The sequence below is a fragment of the Calidris pugnax genome, unplaced genomic scaffold (assembly GCF_001431845.1).
Source record: "Calidris pugnax isolate Ruff unplaced genomic scaffold, ASM143184v1 scaffold360, whole genome shotgun sequence".
Lineage (NCBI taxonomy): Eukaryota > Metazoa > Chordata > Aves > Charadriiformes > Scolopacidae > Calidris > Calidris pugnax.
The window spans coordinates 810735-829258 of record NW_015091129.1 but is presented as its reverse complement, the minus strand read 5'-3'; the positions used below and the strand labels follow the sequence as shown (position 1 = coordinate 829258).

The 18524-nt window shown below is 37.6% G+C and overlaps 1 protein-coding gene across 2 annotated transcripts; it reads left to right on the top strand.

Moving 5' to 3' along the window:
- Window positions 1-18260, top strand: ABHD17B (abhydrolase domain containing 17B). 2 transcript variants are annotated; one of them, XM_014958497.1, is made up of 5 exons: window positions 1-45; window positions 6358-6591; window positions 6679-6832; window positions 15654-15833; window positions 16733-18260. In XM_014958497.1, exons 2-5 carry the CDS (start codon window positions 6366-6368, stop codon window positions 16950-16952), a joined length of 780 nt encoding a protein of 259 aa, XP_014813983.1. In that variant the 5' UTR covers window positions 1-45; window positions 6358-6365; the 3' UTR covers window positions 16953-18260. The 2 variants fall into 2 exon arrangements, with proteins under 2 accessions (XP_014813983.1, XP_014813982.1); XM_014958496.1 differs by having other exon boundaries at window positions 6358-6832.
- Window positions 18261-18524: the final 264 nt, after the last annotated feature.

The following is an 18524-nucleotide window of genomic DNA, read 5'->3' as shown; positions in this document are numbered from 1 at the left end:
GTCGGGAAAGGACAAGGCCGCCGACGAGCCGAGCGCCAGGCGCAGGTACGGCCTCTGCGTGTGTTCCCTGAGGGGAGGCGAAGGGGGGTGATGGCGGGGAGCAGCCGGCCCGGCTCCGGCTCGGGGCTGGGCGGCGGGGCTGCGGTTCGAGGATCCGCTTCCGAGGCGTGGCGGCGAGTCGGCCCCTCGGCAGGGTCCGGCCGTTTCTCTTCCCTCCTCGCTTACCCCTGGGCCGCCTCCTCCGTCCGGGGCAGGAGGAAGGGCTTTGCCTCAGGGAGGGAGGCGGTTAGGCTCCCCGACCCCAACCGGGTAGGGGGGTGGCGGCCCGGGCGACCCCCTTCCTCTCGCCCGCGTCCCGGCTGCGGGACTGGGGGCCGCTGCCCTGCCGCCCCCGGTGTCGCCGGCCTCCTGGTGCCCGGAAAGCTGCGGGGACGGTTGTCCCGGGGCTCCCGTTTCCGTGGTTCTTGCCGCGGGTGCCTTTGTTCAGGAAACGGGCTCGCTGACTTGTTAAATTCTGGCTCTTAGCGGGTCGAAATAGTGCCTCTGTGTCAGCGTTGTTGACTTCTGCTAAGCCCTTTTTAGATACAGACACCTGAAAAGTTCCTTTAATTTTCGTGAGCCTGATTCAACGTGTTTCTTTAGCTTCTGCTGTTGATGGTGGGAGTGATGCTGCTGAGTGAGCCTTGAAATTGCTCTCAGGTAGTGTTAGTTTAAAAGTTTGAAGTGTTTGGTCGGAAGGTAGCTAGGAAAACGTCTGGTACCATCTGAACGGAGACGGGTTTTAAAAGCGGTAGCTTCTTGTTAGCGATTGACCGACTGGTGCGGTGAAGCGCCAGATTGATGTGGCCGAAATTGCAATCGGGAGCTTCAGCGCCTGTCAGAGTGCAGGTGGCTTTAGCAGAACAGTTCTGCGGTGCAGAGTCTTGCTTGGAGCATGCAAAACATTGTGTAATCCCACTTAATCCCACAGCTGGGATCTTCAGAGGGTTTTCTTGTTCTTTAGGTGAGAAAAAATGGCTGGGGTTTTTACTTGGTTTTTCCTGTATTCCCTTTCTTTTTTTTGACTGTGCCATTAGGTTTTGAGGTACACCAAGTAACCAGCACAAGAAGAAGGATGTCTCTATACACAAGTGAAGCTTTATAATATTGCTAGAATTTGTGAGAATAGTAACGCTGTTTATTTCTTCAAGATCAAACTAACCAAAATGAAGTTTTGGTCCTGTCAGGCTTCTCTGGTTTTGTGCAGGCTGTTTTGCTCTTTGAAAACTACCTCGAAGAGTTACTTCAGGGTATTTCTTGTTACGGCTTTTTCATTATTGAGTAGACTTCCTCTGTGTTCCTTTCCAGACCTACTGTAGATTCTTTCTTAATAATTCTATTAGTTTAATGCTTTTATATAACTTAATTGGACACTGACTTTTTTCACTGAGTGTTTTGTTACTTAAACTCTCGAAGTAGTTGGAGAATGTTTATATCCTTCGGTTCCATTTTTATTATAATGAAGGTGTTGAAATAAGTGAATGCTTCAGTAGCAGTTTGAACTCAAGTTTTCATTGAATTGTGTTCGATGAAAGGGTATGGGAAACTACTTTAAAGTTTCTTACTTCAGCAGTGTATAAAGAAAAATGATGATTTAAAAAAAAAAAAAAGAAAACAAACCCTACACCCAAAGAGCAAACCTCAACAATTTGAATATCTTGCCTGCTCCACTTAGAGCACCACTAAAATTTACAAACCAGCAGCTGTATTTACAAGTTTGACTTTGTTCTTGTTAATAGTTCCTATAAAATAGGTAATTTAATTTAAATATACAATTTGAATAATTTATATTTAATGTAAATATAAGATTTCTAGATAAGTGTATTCAAAGGTTGGGCTTTTGAGGCTAAGTACTCAAAGATCTGCATAATAGGAGCCACTCTCTTGTTATAATTTACAGAGGGAGGAGGACAGGAATAATTGCTGTTGTGAAAGAACTACATTTGTGTTATCCTAGGAATCACAAAATAAATATTTGAGGTGTTCTTTCAGATTAGATCGTTTCCCCCCGCCTTTTTTGTCAGCCTTAAGGCAAAAAGGTTAATTGCTAAAGAATGGATTAGAAATTAATGCCTGTGGGCATTTTTACATTTGTCATTTTCTATGTTACTTTCTTATTTATGAGAGAGTTAAAGAGATAAATTTGATAAAATGATCTCACCTTCCTTTTAAGAGCTATTCCAGAAAGGGGTGGGTGATGCCACTTGAATCTGGTTTATATCTTAGCCTTTCTTAGTGCAAAAGTGGAAGTTTATCAATTTTCCATTTTCTTCCACAGAATTTTCCTACTTAATTTATATGAAAATTGCAGGATAATCTTAAAGGAGATATATATATATTTCTCTTACTATGTTCTTCCTGTTGTTAGTAATTCTAGCAGCTGTGTTTGCGAAGCAACACGGACTTATCAGTACTACTTTCTTCATCAGCAATAGTTATGCTTTTGGGATGTGTTGATCTCTGTGTCTGATGATGCTACTGTAATAAACACTGAGATTTACATCATACCTACTCAGAAGGTGTTAGACTATAACTTATGTGCTCACAATATCTTAGGCAAATGAGTCCCATTAAGGTTATTCATCTGTACTTGCAGACCTGTATGCTTAAGGTAATTTGTGGTCAGTGTTGGTTTTGCCCCAGTTTCAGTAAGAGTACAGATAGAGCATATGTCAAGCCCATTTGTTATTAGAGTACTTTTTAATCAACTTCACTTGGGATACCTTGTTCCCTTTCCATTAATTATATTTTACACTTAATAAAATAATTGATCTCTTAAGACCATTGATCTCCAAAGCTTTTTCCAAGGCTGAGTGATGCTAAATGAGGAGGGCTTTGTGACTTTTCTTTTAATTTTTATAGTAATAATTTCTGGCTGGATTAATTATTAAGAAATCATGTTGCATGTCTTCTAACATTAAAAACTTTTAAAAAAAAAACAAAAACAAAACAACAAAACCAAAAAGCCAACACTATTGGGGTAGGTAGCAATAAGTTTAATCCTTCATTGAAGTATTGAGCAGTATACCTTTTGAGGAAAGTTAATACTTGTTTAGTTGAAGTTAAATTATGACATCTAGTGGATAACTACTAGGCTGAAATGCTGATTCAGTTGAACTTTTAAACACTGATATCATAATTACTCTATACTCCCTGGGGACTCTCTCACATCCTGGTTCCATTCCAGATCCGGAGGTTAAGAACACACTCATGTGAACACAATGAACGACAAACTAGTTTCAGTGTAATGGAAACATTGTTTGCATTTAGTGGAAGGTATCCTCTTAAGGAAGGTCGGTAGGTGTTTGTGTCAGATTTGTTCAGTTAGTCATGCTAGGGATCTGTGTTTTTCTTGGGTCTTCTGAGTGAAGAAAGTAGCAAGTATTTTTTTTAGAGAAAAGAGTTGTTGCTAGCTATGATTTAGATGGAGAACAGCTCTGACATCAGAATCTTTTGTTTCAGGAGCCAGAGTTTCCACTGGATTAAATGGACATTATATAAAGTCTATGTTGCAGTCTGGTATGGGGGAGAAATAGTACTTAAGCTGTGGTCTTCAGCATGAGTCGTGTGGTGTATATGCCAACAGCCCATTTTTAGCAAATTTAAGCTATCTTGAGGCACAGTACCACCTCATCTGATTAACTGTGGTTACTGCAGTAATTCGCTGTGTGTGAATTCCACAGGTCAGCTTCCAGTCTTCTGAAATCAGTTTGACAAATAGCAAATATTTTCTGAGTGAGATCATATTTGTAGTGTTGCTGGGCTGTTTATAGTTATAAATGATGTAAACTCCTGTTTTAATTCTTTCTGACAAGTGGATTGGGAAGCAGGTAAGAAATTCTGTAGCTATCATTGTATGCTGGAATAGAGCATAATCTGCTGTTCCTGGGCAGAACAGACTACTGGAGGTACATATTCTTTTAAATTTTCCACATAAAGTATTTCCATGCCCGCCACCTCCACCCTGAATAAATTGTAGTATCTAGTTTTGCCCTTCGGCTTTTCTGCAAAGGTGGGAACTTGGAACAAGTTGGTTTAATGGTTTCTGATAGAAATAGAGGTGTGGTTGAATACTGAGTGAAAAGCACTTCTTTGGAAAAAAACCAACAGCTTATTGAGGCATCACTAGCAGTTTCTCTAGGCAGTGAACATGAACTTACTAAGTAGAGGTGAAAGAAGTGGCTTCTTCAGTCCTCTCAGCTGTAAAAGTAAAAAAGGAATATAGTATTGAGTTTTTCCCGTGGATAAAACAGCCCAAACCTTTTGCCAATCCCTAGGCCTCTTACATAGACCTTTTTCACTTCTTGTCCTGACTTGCAGGTTAAAAATAAACTTAAAGTCCAGATAATCTCACCTGACAGGGAACAGATGACGTATTCCAAATTTGAGTGACTACTTGTGCTGATTACATAAATACATGAGGTTTTCCTTTAGCTGGCAGAAAGGTGGTCATTTATTCAGGACCTTCGTTTCAGAGACAATGTACCTTTTTCTGGGAGGTGATCAGTACAATCTTCCTGCCATCTCCTCTATATTGGTAGCATTGGTCACCCATATCTAAGAATCTGTGATTTCCCTTTCCCTCACCAAAAAAAAAAAAATCTGTTTTCCTTTTTCAGTCAGGGTGAAAGCACTTAGCTGTAGCAGTCTTGGCAAAAAGGAGGGGAAAAAAAAAAAAAACCCAACACAAAATACAGAGGTTTTTGTGCCCTACAAAGAAGAGTAGTATTCCAAGACTGCTCATGCTGTTTATCAGACTGTTGCTGTGCCTGTGTTTACTGCTGTACAAGTATACTCTATGTAACATTGTATGCAGTATGCATTCATACTCTATCGCAGGGAAGAGACCATTCACAGATCCAAAATACAGACAGGTGTTCAGTGATCTGTATTCAAGGGTTCTTACAGCAGTGTCCTTGAAGCCTTTCTAAAGAGAAATTTATACACACATGAAAATTATGCTTGTATACAAGTTAGAGAACAAACTTTGAAATATGATCTAAATATCACTAAGTATTGTAGTTAGCAGTCAGATTTTATTGTTGGATTATCCAAGTATTTCTGAAGTGACATGGGACTCTGGTTGTCAGAAATCAGCTTGGTTTTTTTCCCATTTGTGAAGTTGGATCTAGCAGTCAAAGCTGGTGCATCAAACTGTGTTTCTGTTCACAGTGACCTGGCAGGAACTGAGCTTGAGACCTGTAGATAGATTTGTAATGGAAAAGTTGTTTAAGTTGAGGTGAAACATCAGATGCCTTTAACACAAGGAAGGTATTATAAATGCTCATCTTAGATGTGCTGGTTTCTAGCATTGCTCTTGTCAGATTTCATCACTCTTCCTACCCCTGAGAAAAAGTATTGTCACAATAAAGGATTTTTTTCCCCCTTCTCCCTGCTTAAGAGGATACAATGTCTGCTTTTCAGAGTAATGTATCTTTACCTATTTTGCTTTAGGTGTATGTGTGTTTACTTTGTGTTTTTTTTTTCTCCCCTACTCTGTTAACCAATGCTTTGAATCGGTATTACAGATTATAATGACTTGCCAAGAATTTTTGATAGAACATTTAGTTTGGGATGGTTTTGTTAATGCATGGAATAAAAATAGTTGTATCATTAATACCAATTCCTAAGTGCAATACAGAAAACTTTAGCTATTAATTTCTTTGAAGGGTTTTGAAACGTATCTGGAGCAAGGAAGAGTTTATGGCTGTATTTTAGTGTACTGAAGGTCTACAGTGTTTGCTAAGCAAGCAGAAGCATCTTGTTTTGGCTTCAAAGTTTGGACCTTTGTGCACCTTTCGTGCTGCTGATACTGCTTACAGGAGCCCTTAACTCACGATTGCAATACATATTCCCTGTATTTAGGAAATATCTTAGTGATTTTTTGCTGCAGAAATCTGCATAGCCTCAGTACCCTGCAAACACTGCAACATATTTTAATTGTTCTTTATAACACATGTATTTGTCAATGGCATGAAAAATTTTCTCAACAGTTTAAATTGAGGGACTTCCTTTCCTCCAAAGAAACTCCAAAACTCATGCTTGTTCTTTCCTTGGGTAATCATACTTTAGTATCTGTCAGAGCTTTAGAGTTATCACTAGTCTTTAATAATATGCTCATTCTAAAGTAGTTAATAATATCATATAAGCTATTATATAGAAGTTTAGATATGTATTTATGTCTGGTTTTGTTAAATGTTTCCACTAAAATTATGTATTATTTTCTAGAGAGGTTAAGTTTACATTTTCCATTATTTTTTCTTTTTTTTATAAAGGATTGTAACTAGAAACTGATACCATTCTCTCTTCCTGTTTCAGACTAGAAGATGAATAATCTTTCCTTTAGTGAACTGTGTTGCCTGTTCTGTTGTCCGCCATGCCCAGGGAAAATTGCCTCCAAACTGGCATTCTTACCTCCTGATCCCACGTACACACTGATGTGTGATGAGAGTGGTAGCCGCTGGACTTTACATCTCTCAGAGCGAGCAGACTGGCAATATTCTTCTAGAGAAAAAGATGCCATAGAGTGTTTCATGACTAGAACAAGTAAAGGTAACAGGATTGCCTGTATGTTTGTGCGTTGCTCGCCTAACGCCAAGTATACTTTGCTCTTCTCACATGGGAATGCTGTTGACCTAGGTCAGATGAGCAGCTTTTACATAGGACTGGGTTCACGGATTAATTGCAACATATTCTCCTATGATTACTCTGGATATGGTGCAAGTTCTGGGAAGCCGACAGAGAAGAATCTGTATGCTGACATTGATGCTGCTTGGGTGGCTCTTAGGACAAGGTAAGACATCAGTTGACATTTTTCTTTTATAGCTTGCTTTCAAATGGTTGTACTTAATCTGCAATGATAGTTTAAACAGAATGCTGTATTTTAGAATTAATGGATTCATATCCATTATTGAGCAGGATCAGTGTATAGTAGCAGTACACTACAATAATTGGAATGGGATGAAATTTAATTAGGTATGTTTCAGTATTTAATGATGAGAAGATAATCTTTATTGTCACAGTTTAGGATCTTATCAGTTGGAAATATCAGAAGATAGGAAAAAAACTCTAATAATTGATTCCCCAGTAGCTGAGCCGCTTGTCTGATGTGGGTGAGAGAAAACATAAGCTGTTTTTTCAGATAATTCTATCACCTACTTATATTGTAGGGAGAGGCAGTAGAAAAGCTGTAATAAGAGAACCTGGTGAGACTCTTTGGATTTCTGTACAGCGTTCAGACCATCTTTGTTTCAGAATTCAGACTGTCAGTTCCAGTATTTCCAAAGATACCTTTCTATACAAAACAAAAAAAACCCAGGAATTTGAATAAATGGTGTTAGCTCAAATAGGTGAAAAATGGACAAGAAAAATAATGCAAATTTGAAGGTTGTTATTTCAGCAATTTCTGTATTCTAAGCCTCTGGTTTTAGAGACATAGAATATACTCTGGAGACATGCTCTGATATAGGTAAGAATCCCAGGCACTGAATAAATGCAGCACTGAATACCCACTTAAAATTAAGAGCATTTTTCAGCATGGTTAATTCCACTTAAAGCAATATTCTGCCTGTGTTACAAGTACCCAAACTACAAAAATATTATTTTTTTAAATACTATAGGATCATAAGAATAGATGTTCACCAAAAAAAAAAAGATCATAAGAATAGGTGTTCACCAAGGTGTTGGATTTTTGCACCAAAAAGCTGTGAAAACCCGAATTTAATATAGAGCAGCATGTTATGGTTAAATAATTGCAAAGCAAACATGCTTTTTGGATGTTGGATGTGACTTAGTGTAAGGACGCGTGTAAAGACTCTTTAAATCCTGGAGCCTGTTACAGTGAATTTAGAACTTGATCAATGTAATATTTGCCATTTTCCTATTACTTTGTATTGGATTATCCCTTTCCAGTGTCTTAAATACACATTGTCTTGTATTTCTTTTACATTATAATTCCTTTCAAAGAAGCATATTCTATTCCTATATAAAAGGTGGAAGAATGCTGACTAGCATAAGCTTCATACAACCACAAGGGACAGGTATTCAATCTCATATATTCAAAAACATGTGTACTGTGTTGTTAGATTAGGTTTTGGCATTTCTTTTAATTACAGTGGAAAGTTGAGATATAACTAGACATCCGTTCTGTAAGCCAAGAGCTGCAACAGGTGCATTGATGACTGTGATTTGTAGTTGATAGGTGATCTGAAAGATAGCCACTTGGTGAAATACACAGTAACATTGGCCAGAAACATAATATGGTTTGTGAACAATGTGGAAGACAGTCTGAATTGTTTAAACGTACCAGAAGATGGAAAAGAACTAGATGGTGAAACTTAATCATTTGTTTATGTCAGTTTACAGGCTCTGTTTTGTGAACTAATTTGTGTTTGTTGTCTCTTCCTCCCCCTGAGGGATTTCTGATTGAAAACATAAAAGGTTATGTGATTGGAACTTGAGTTCTCTCCTCCATTCTTGAATGGTCCAAAGTACACCTTCCTTAATCAAATAAGATTGTTCATTATAATATGCCGTCTGAACATGCCCTTTGCTGAAGAGGCATTGTTGGGATGGAACTCTAAACACATGCTCCACCTATCTGCTTTTCTTCCATTCAGGAATTACCTGACCTCAGTCCCGTTTGCTGTCTGCATTTATTTTTTTGTGTCAAAACCACCTTTAAAAATAAGTAATTCTGTAGAGCTTGAATTGGTCTGCTTAACTGGTGGATTTCACAGATGTGAACTGAATTTTTTTCCATTGCTTAAAAAGTAGTTGGCATTACTAGTTTCCACTGTGTTATTGTCAACAATTTTCCAATTGGCATAGCTGGTCTTGTCCTTGTATCTGACTGTAGCAGGGAGAAGTTCAGCACATGGCTCTGGATATGCTGTCTCACACACTTCGGCTACCAGTCCACGGTATTCTCTTGAGCCCTGACACAGTGCTCAGATGTGTTTAAATATTTGATTAATATCTGGACTTGAGTGGAGCCTTTGAGCATTTGCTGCAGCACTGAATCACTCTTCTAGCGTAGCCTGTTCTGTCAGTGTTACACTGACAGCATCTTCAACGTTTTATAATGCAAGTGTTCTGCAAAAACAAATTAATTCAGTGGATTGTTTGCAGGATAGATGTAAGTATAGCTGTAACTCCTTTGAAATTCCTGTTGATGGGATGAGAGAAGAAAGAGATCTTAAACTTTTAAACTATACCTCACAGATAGTGAAGAGATGAAGAAAAGGATGGAGATACTACCTTTGGAGGTTGATGACAGCCACTTACAGTTCTCTGTATTCCCTGTTCTGAGAAATGGGATCATAGAACCCAGCTTTAAAAGATGTTTTGTGGGTAGTTGAGATGCTGATGAGGACTGCATTCTACAGTCAGCACAGCTGCTTGTGGTGAAGATGTGTTAGTGTGTTAAGTTTATCTTGGAAGGACAATCCAGATGGTAATCTCCAAATTGGCACAGTGGTCCCGTGGGGACTAGAAACCTAGAGTGAAATAGTCTGGAACTAGTATTGAGGATGATGGTGAGGTTAGTCCGACACTACTTTCTTAAAAGTGGTAGTCGTGATGTGAATATTGTCATTCATGTAAATGAATACAGAAGGCTAATTTGGCAGCAGATCAGAAGTAGTAAACAGCAGATGTGGTTTCTGAATTGTCTCCCTATTCTTCGCCTGCTTTCAGTATTTTAATAGGAAGCAGTAGCTATCCATGTGGATGCTGACTGTAGAAGGCGGCCAGGTGATTCAGTGCCATCATGTTTGGGAAAGTTGTGCTTTATTGCATATTCATGTGCATGGGACTATGTAAAAGCTGCAAGTGAGGACATTCTTTTTCTGACTGTCATAGCTACAAAGTGTTGAAATGCCAGGAGTCATTTTGGGATACGCCTGTTTTCTGCTGTCCTGGTCTCTGAAGGCCTTTGATGACACCCTAGCAAGGGTGGAAAGGTTTAACCAGCCCCAGGCAAATGCAGAGTGAGTGGCGCTTATTCAGAAACTGGAAGACTTGCTGGAGTTGCCTCATGGACAGATTTACCTTTAAGAAGCCAAACAGCCTTTTCATTAATGCTTATCATGGACTGTATAATAATCGAAGGGTAAATCTTACCATCAGACTGAGTTGTGAAAGGGGACAGAATGTCCATAATTTGAACAGCCAAATATAGGAATAATATCAGATCTATTTGGATGTCATCTGAAAATGTTCTTTTGAGAATTCATGAACTACCTGTGTGATTTTTTTTCAATTATTCAAAAGTGGGGGGGAGGGGGGTTGCTAGAAGATGAGGTGCCTTAACTTCAAATATTTAGAGCAAAGGTTTTATTTAAATTGTTAGGGAAAAGTAGTTTAATTTTTCATGAAGAGAAATCTTGACAATAAAACAAATGTCAGTAGCATTGCAAGGTTTAGAAAAGGCCAAACTTTCATGAGAGAGGCAGAGGAGGTGCAGTTTGTTAATAACCTAGTAATGTGCAATGGTCAATGGGCTTGCCTCATAAAATGTCGTTCCCTTTTTCTTCTAGCAATGTTATGTGTTGTATACACAAGAAGGGGGATGTGCATCTGAGTTGAGGAAGAGCTGTACGCTCATAATTCTTATTCATGGCCTGGAATGTTGATAGTTAGAGGTGTGGAGGATGTTGATGCCCTTCATGTTCTGCAATTTGCAGCTGTAATTTCATGTGTTATGTGCGTGATGACAAAAGGTTCCAAAATGTGCATTAAAAATTCCCTCAGGATGTTCCCCCTTGTTCATTGTGCCCCAAGCACTGCTGTCAGTTGGTTAAATGCGTGTGTTGCAATAGCTTCACAAAGACTGGCCTCACCAGAGCAGCTGTAGTAACTCTTCATTAGCGTAAGCCTGAGGTACTCCTGAAAATACATCCTTCTAAGGTTGATTTTACTGATACTTTATTTTATTTCTGTAAAGTGTGCAAGTCTCCTAGATTAAGAGCAGTTGTTCAGAAATAAAAAGATGAATTTTTTTCTGTCTCCCTTAAATATATCAAGGGCAAAATGGCAGGTGCTCTAAGAGCCTGCGAGTATAGTATGGTAATTTCAGCTGGTATTTGGTTGTTAAAGGTAACTGAAGTTTAAAAAAACAAACCAAAACCACTCATTACAGCCAGGCATGCATTTTGTCATTTGCGTATTGCACATCATGGTCATGTGGTGTATATCCAATAAAAGTATATAGTATGATCAATATCGAATATAGGTGATGTGTGATGTATATCCAATTAAAGTGTACAAGGTAAGGTCGAATGGGGCATTGAACAACCTGTTTTAGTGAATGACGTTCCTGCCTGTGGTGCGAGGGCTGGACTAGGTCATCTTCCAACCCAAGCTGTTCTATGATTGTATGAAAAGAAAAGGAGGAGGCGGGAGGGGTGCAAAAGTGGTGGACTGCCACTAAGGTAAGTGCTTAGTGAAGTGCAGAAAAGGTCTTGTTACAGAGACAGAAAGAGAAAGGAAACCATAAAAAAGTTTCTGCTACAACACACTGAATTTTGTCACAAAGGGGGAAAAAAAGAGTATTTCATTGCTGCTTAGCAATTTTTCTTTTCCTGCTAGAAGCTGAAAAGATCAGGCAGGAGTGTTGAGGGTTGCCTCTTTTACATGAGACCACCTGTATTTTATCAGCGTATGTAGGTTTGCAGAAGAGGATACTGGCTTTATTAGTTGCCCTGTGTTAGACTGGACCCTGATTTAGGGGAGTGGTCTGATGGAACAGCTACAAAGATTTATTGGCTTGCTCCTTTCTTTAACCCACTAGTGACGTGTCATTTCTTACTTGGCCATGAAGACAGCCAGCACAAAGGAGCAGAAAATTAGTTGCTCTCTCTTCTGATTAATTCAGTATCCAAAACTAGCTGGTGAAGCCAAATGAGGAGCAACACGTGGATGAAGATGCAAATAGGAAAGTGGTTCTCTTCTATTTGGCAATAGCTTAGCTTCATAGTGACATAGTAACATGTACTTTTGGTGTGATGATAGGGCAGAAGTTTGCAAGTGCTCAGGCACTCTGTGTGGATGCTAGCAAGCTTATGTCAACAGAGGTACATTTAGTTCTATGTAAAAACTGCTTATCAAGTTTTATATGCTTTCCAGACAGGTAGCCCTTATGTGCATGAACATAAAGGATGAATTGGGTGTTGGAAGGAACTGAAGTCTCAGTTGCTATGGGAAAGAGAAGAATGTTGTGGACAGCCTTTAAGCTGCAGAATACATCTATCTTAACTTTCCTACCAGAATAACTTGTCCTGAGGAACAGTGCTTTCTCTGGGAAGATACATCTGTGCATAGCTACTTTAAAGGTTTCATTCCAAGGTCCTTTCTGGGGATTAGTGTTTAAAAAAAAAACCCAACCCCACCATTACCACAACAAACTAACTGAAGGGCTGTCTATTCTGACACACGTTATCTGAGAACTCGAGTAGACAATAGTGTTTACAATATTCCTATGATTAACATAATGAGCTTTCAAAGATAAGTTTTTCACAGCATGTCTTTGAGCTCTTGTCACCAGAACAGCTACTTAGAGCATATGGCTCTGTAACTGTCACATTTCCCTTCCACAGGATGGCCTGTAATTCTTAGACATTGATTAAGAGAGCAACGCTACTGCCACTTTTTCTCTGGATCTGGCCTTTCCTCATTTGGAAGACTAGGTGTGCAGTCAACTAATAATAATTTTCTACCAGGCTTCTTGGAGTTTACAGGACTGCTGAAAGGAGTAGAAGAATTCTATGAATAGAGAACTTACCAACAGTTATCTTTTCAAGAATTCTTCCATTTTAGATTGGAAGGTGTATGCACATACAGATAACTGTATATGGTTTTTTTTGTTGTTGTGGTTTTGGGGTTTGTTGTTGTTTTGGGTTTTTTTTAAAGCCAGGGTATTCAAAAGTCTAATTTGAACCACCACTTCTGGTGATTGGCCTGACTATTTTAGTTTCCAGACTGTGATAATTTCTGGTGGGTGCTGTGAAGGCAGTCTGTTTGGCTGGGATGGAGAAAGAGAATTATTTTGATCCAAATATAGTAAATGCTTTTTTTGGATTATTTTGTAGCTAATATTTAGCTATCTTTAGGCTGAAGGACTTGGATCTAAAAATACGGGGAAGAATAATGAGAAAGAGGAGAATCTATGCTCCAAAACATACTTTTAAGTTTTGCTTTAAATTTCTGTGGAGTAGCCTGCATCTTATAAAACTCAATACTTGAGGAAATGTGAGTGTGATAATTTTCAAGGGGTTTTTGAGAACTATGTTATGTCATAATGAGCTGCAAACTTTATGCCATGTTAATGATGCAAAGTGTTAGGTATTAATGTGAGTTTTGTTCAGATTATATGAAAGGAATAGAAGGCCATACTGTACTTTCAGAATGGACAAATGTGATTTGAATTATTTTTAACTAGGGGATTCACTGTGAAAGGGTAGTTGCTAGCTGTTCTCAGTTTCAGAAGAGATAGAGAAATAGTGAAGACCTTCCATTTGTTTGGTTTCAAAGCTTTAATTTATTGTATTTTTGTGTGCTGGACTTTTGAGAAAATATTTGTTAATCAGAATGATGGAGTTTTTTTATTTCGAAGAACTGTTGTGAGGTGAAGGGCTTGCCAGTAGTTCCAGGCTGATGATTGAGTCTTAGTGTTCTAGAACTATTAATTTGATTAAGATCCTAGGAACTTTTTGTGGGAAACACTGATAGTAATTAAGTAGTCATGATACAGATCCATTCATAGAATCTATCTGTGCTAATACTTTTGCAGCTTTTACGTTTCACTGCAGTAGAATACAATTTAAAGAATAAATAGAAAATGTTAGCTGTGAACAGTGGATTTTAAGCCTTAATTTAGAAAGCCGATTGGGGTGCCTAGTGCATTCTGCTACTGATGCTTACATTTTAGTAATACTTAAATGTTATTTTGTTCTTCTTGAAATCTTCAAAATTTTTTTTTTAATTAACTTTATTATATACTGATGTAACACACAGGACTCATGGATTTTTGGTTTTTTGTTGGTTGGTAATTTGAATGTCTTGGTATATGTGAAGCATTTTTTTCCCTATTGCTCCTGATTCTAAGGCTTTTAGACTTTCCTTATTTCAGTGTTTGGTGGCCTACAGTTACCATACAGTTATTCAGCCATATTTATAAGATAATGGACAATTTTTCATTACCTCTGTTTCTCTGACTTTACTGGAGGTATATGAAATGTACTAGTTTAAGAACTCCTTTTTATGTATGGGTGTTGTTACTTAGCTGTCACAGAAAAGATGCATGCATTTATTCTAGAAGAGTTAATGACTGCACTTCCCTTCATTCAACTGAAAACAGCTGGTTGTCAGTCCGTTTAGGATTATAGTCAGTTGGCAAACATTAAACTTACCTTGGGCTGCTTCACAGTGGTGTTAGGCTAGTCTGTTTGAACTCAAGTGAACAAATTTCTGATAATACATGAGAGAAATGTTTGGGGGTTTTGTGTTTGGGGGATTTTTTTGTTGGGTTGGTTTGTTTGGGGTTTAGTTTTGTTTGGGTGTTGTGTTTTGGGGGTGGCGGGTGTTTGGTTGGTTGGTTTTGTTGGTTTTTTTCTTTTTTGTAATGCAGTGCAGTATCTCTTCCTATTTAAGGCACTTCATTTCCCAAGTAAGGTTAATAAAGGTACCCTGATAGATACAGGTTCAGACTGCAAAAGTGTGATGACATTATTTTGTTAGTATAGATCAACGTATCTTCAGCTCACTTCTGCTGTGGCACTGTTCTTTACAGAGTAATGTTGTGCTTTTCCAGTGTTACTTGTGAACCAGCTGCTCTTTGTACCTCTGCTTCTGCAGAAAAATACATTTGATCTGACTTACATAAGTGTTAACTAGATGTTTCATTACTCTTCTTTATCTCTGTTAATTACAGAAAAATGAGTGTTTTCCTCTTGCTAAGAGGAAGGCTTTGGTTTTAATTTCGTAGTGCTTTTTCTGCTGTCTTAATTCTGGGTTAAACTGCGTATTTCTCTTGCTAGTTTACATCTCAAATCAACTGTGATAAGAAAGAAGCATCTCAGCTATTACACAGAGTGCATGTTATCCTGACCAGTGTCCATATGGGCAGGCTCTAGGTCAAACTAAATTGCTGAGCAATGTTATCAGCTTACAGTTTTTGTCAGGTATCAGAAGAGTGAAGCAGTCACATTTTTGCAGATTGACTATGCTCCATTTGATGATAACGATAGAGCTAGTAAGTCTGTAATTAGTTTTCCGTTGTAGGTACACTAGAGTCACCAGTAAAGGCTTTCAACCAGTGCACAAGTCACAACTGCAGTCACAAATCCATATTTAAAAAGAGTAACCCCATATTTTAGTATCATTCAGGCATAAGGGGAAAAAATAGTGCAAATAGAATAAATAGTTGTCCCTTTAAATCAGGAATGTTATAGAATATACTTGCTTGATCTTCTACCAAGCTCCTGTTTCATGACTTAAATAGTTTTAATATAAATTTTCACCTTCAGAAATGTTTTGGAGTTTTTTTGCCTTGCTGTGTAGTGATTATGCCCGATTCACTTTATATGCCAATTTTGTTAACATTTTTAATTTTCTAGGTACGGAATCCGCCCTGAAAATGTGATTATATATGGCCAGAGTATAGGAACAGTACCATCTGTGGATCTTGCTGCTAGGTATGAAAGTGCTGCTGTAATTCTTCATTCTCCGCTGACCTCAGGAATGCGAGTAGCTTTTCCTGATACAAAGAAGACCTATTGCTTTGATGCATTCCCGAAGTAAGTTGTAGCATTTTTTTCATTCTGCATGCATTTTTCTCTATTACAGAAGTTTTAGACTAGGGAAACAAGTAATATAGCAAATTCTCTGAAATTTCTTCCAAAGGTTTAAAAAAACAGTTGGAGATAAATCAGAGTAAATAACAGCAATGATGAACATTTGATTTGAAGGAGTTTACAGAACTTTGTAAATATTCTTGGTTTTTCACGCCAGTAATTATTTCAGTGGATATCTGTTAAAGAATTGATTAGTTTTCGTATATGTAACCCCTATATCACTAATTCCAGCAAGCAGTTGTATTCTATTGAATTGTTAATCTGGGTAACTGTGAACAAAGTCTTCTGTGTATGTTTCTATAAGTGGTAAAGACTGGAAAACCAAGTAGACCTTAACTGAAGAAAATTCCTGTCATGTGTTTTAGAACTATTCCACTAGTTGGCCATTACAAACTGGTACACTTTTCTCAAAGAATTGCTTTTATTTTGAACATCTGACTTTTTTCCCCATAGAGAGCCAAACTTTTACTGCTAAAATTCCTTCACTTGTGACAAGCACTTTTTTACTGAAACAATCTGAAGTAGTATTTTGATCAGTCCAGTGACTTTGATTTTTTTTTTTTAAGTGGACATGGTAATGAACACCACTTTTAGAGGGATTGGTCTGTTATTTGATCCTAATAGTTTCCAGTACTGTTTTCCTTTCTGTGTGGCTTTACATGTGCTACTGTAATGGCTTCCCAGGTGTTGATAAGATTTAATTTTCTAATGATTTAAGCAACTTCAGAATTAAATCATTTAAACTACAATGTGTAATTAAAAAGTGAAATTAACAGCCTGATCCTTCAAAAAGATTTAATAAAGCTCCCTATGTTCATAGATATAATCTTTTTTTCTTACAGCATTGACAAAATTTCTAAAATAACATCTCCTGTGTTAATAATCCATGGGACTGAAGATGAAGTAATTGACTTTTCACATGGCCTAGCATTATTTGAGCGTTGCCAGAGACCAGTAGAACCACTGTGGGTAGAAGGAGCAGGCCATAATGATGTGGAACTCTATGGACAGTACCTCGAAAGATTAAAACAGTTTGTGTCACAGGAACTAGTGAACTTGTAATTTTTTTGTATAGTTACATGCTTTTTCATTTCACTGCAGAACTGCACACCTTGAAACATACATAACATAAAACCCGAAGGTTGTGTTTTCAAATCATGTTGGTTGCCTTCATTAAATATACAGGTAATGATTTGTCAACATAATTAATGAAGGTTTTAATGCCAGCATTATAAACTGGAATTACATGATCATGGAGTCAAGCTTGGCAGTTCATATTTGTGAGACCTTTTTTTCTTCTTAGATGTAAAAAAAAAAAATCAGAGTACTGTATGAAACTTTAAATATATAATAATATCAAATGCTGTAAAAGTGTTGCCAAATGCTTTAGCATATCAAAAACAAGTTTATAAATATTTTTTAAACATCTCAAAATGTACTGTGACTTACTCTGTTGCACAGGTGTAAATTAAAAAACAGACTTTAAGCAGTTGTTCTGTAAAAATGTAATAGCCATGAAATCTGAGCAAATACTGATGTATGTAATAAGAATAGACAGTCACTGGAAATGACTCATGCCCTGTTATAGGGGGACAGAGTCAAAATATATCTTTTTCCATATTTTTCATCCTTTGTGCTTAGTTTTACTTTGTTTTGTTCATGTGTTGTCCCTTGCCTTTCAGATTAAACAAGTTTACCCACTCATCTTTTCAGCAGTCCTAATCTTGCCAAAAATAATGTCACAGGTTATCATTGTTGTAACATAAATATCATTCACGTGATTGCTACTGAGGCCACTAAGTAGTTCATTGAAACCAGTAAGACTTTTAGAGCTTAGAAGGCTTCATGGACAACATGATTTCAAACACTGATTGAGTAGAGATGCAATATTTCATTTAAAAAGAACCTGCAAGATTACCCAACTTTGTAATAAAACAATTTGCAAATTTGCAGTTGTCTGATCAGACTTACTTTTGGATGTTTAGTGTAAAAAAGCTTATTGTTTTTGAGTATTGTCTGGAAGTTTTACTAACTGCGCCTGGGTGGGGTGGGAGGGAGGGGAAAGAAGAGAATGTTGACATTTTTCTATTAACTCATAGTAAAATAAAATTTGTAAGTTGCCTTTCCCTTGAATGCATTTTGCTTGAATAAAACTATGAAAAATAAACTTAATTATATGTACCCTATTTGCAAACAAAATAATATTCCAACAATACACACTGTGCTTCTAATTTCAAGGGCCTTATGTAGTTTAATTGTTCTGCTTGTTTTTTGTGATTGAGACTATTGTATATTTAAATGTGGCTTCAAGTATTGTGAAGATTTTTGGTTAAGTTGTGTTGGTTAACAGTAAACAATATTGCACACGCTTACTGTTCTTCCTTTCTTTTTTTAAAAAGAAATAGCAACAGTTGCTTGTGATATCAAAATAATAAGCAACTCCCATTTACACTAGGGAATCTGAGAACTAAAGCAATAACCCATTGTTACAAATTGTCAGCACACTTATTTATCTGCACCTGCTGGACTGATAGCCCTCTGGCCCCCATGCCTGATTTACTACTTACTGGTGTTCAGCATACCGTTTTTCTGCTGCAGAGCTATTAAAAATATTCTTCTGTAATGAATTCAAAT

What these genes read in the sequence shown, in the direction of transcription:
- ABHD17B (XM_014958496.1), top strand. Translation starts at nt 6,366, where the DNA reads ATGAATAATCTTTCCTTTAGTGAACTGTGTTGCCTGTTCTGTTGTCCG. An exon ending in TGGGTGGCTCTTAGGACAAG is followed by an intron (nt 6,833 to 15,653) that starts GTAAGACATCAG and finishes TTAATTTTCTAG; the next exon opens with GTACGGAATCCGCCCTGAAA. An exon ending in TGCTTTGATGCATTCCCGAA is followed by an intron (nt 15,834 to 16,732) that starts GTAAGTTGTAGC and finishes TTTTTCTTACAG; the next exon opens with CATTGACAAAATTTCTAAAA.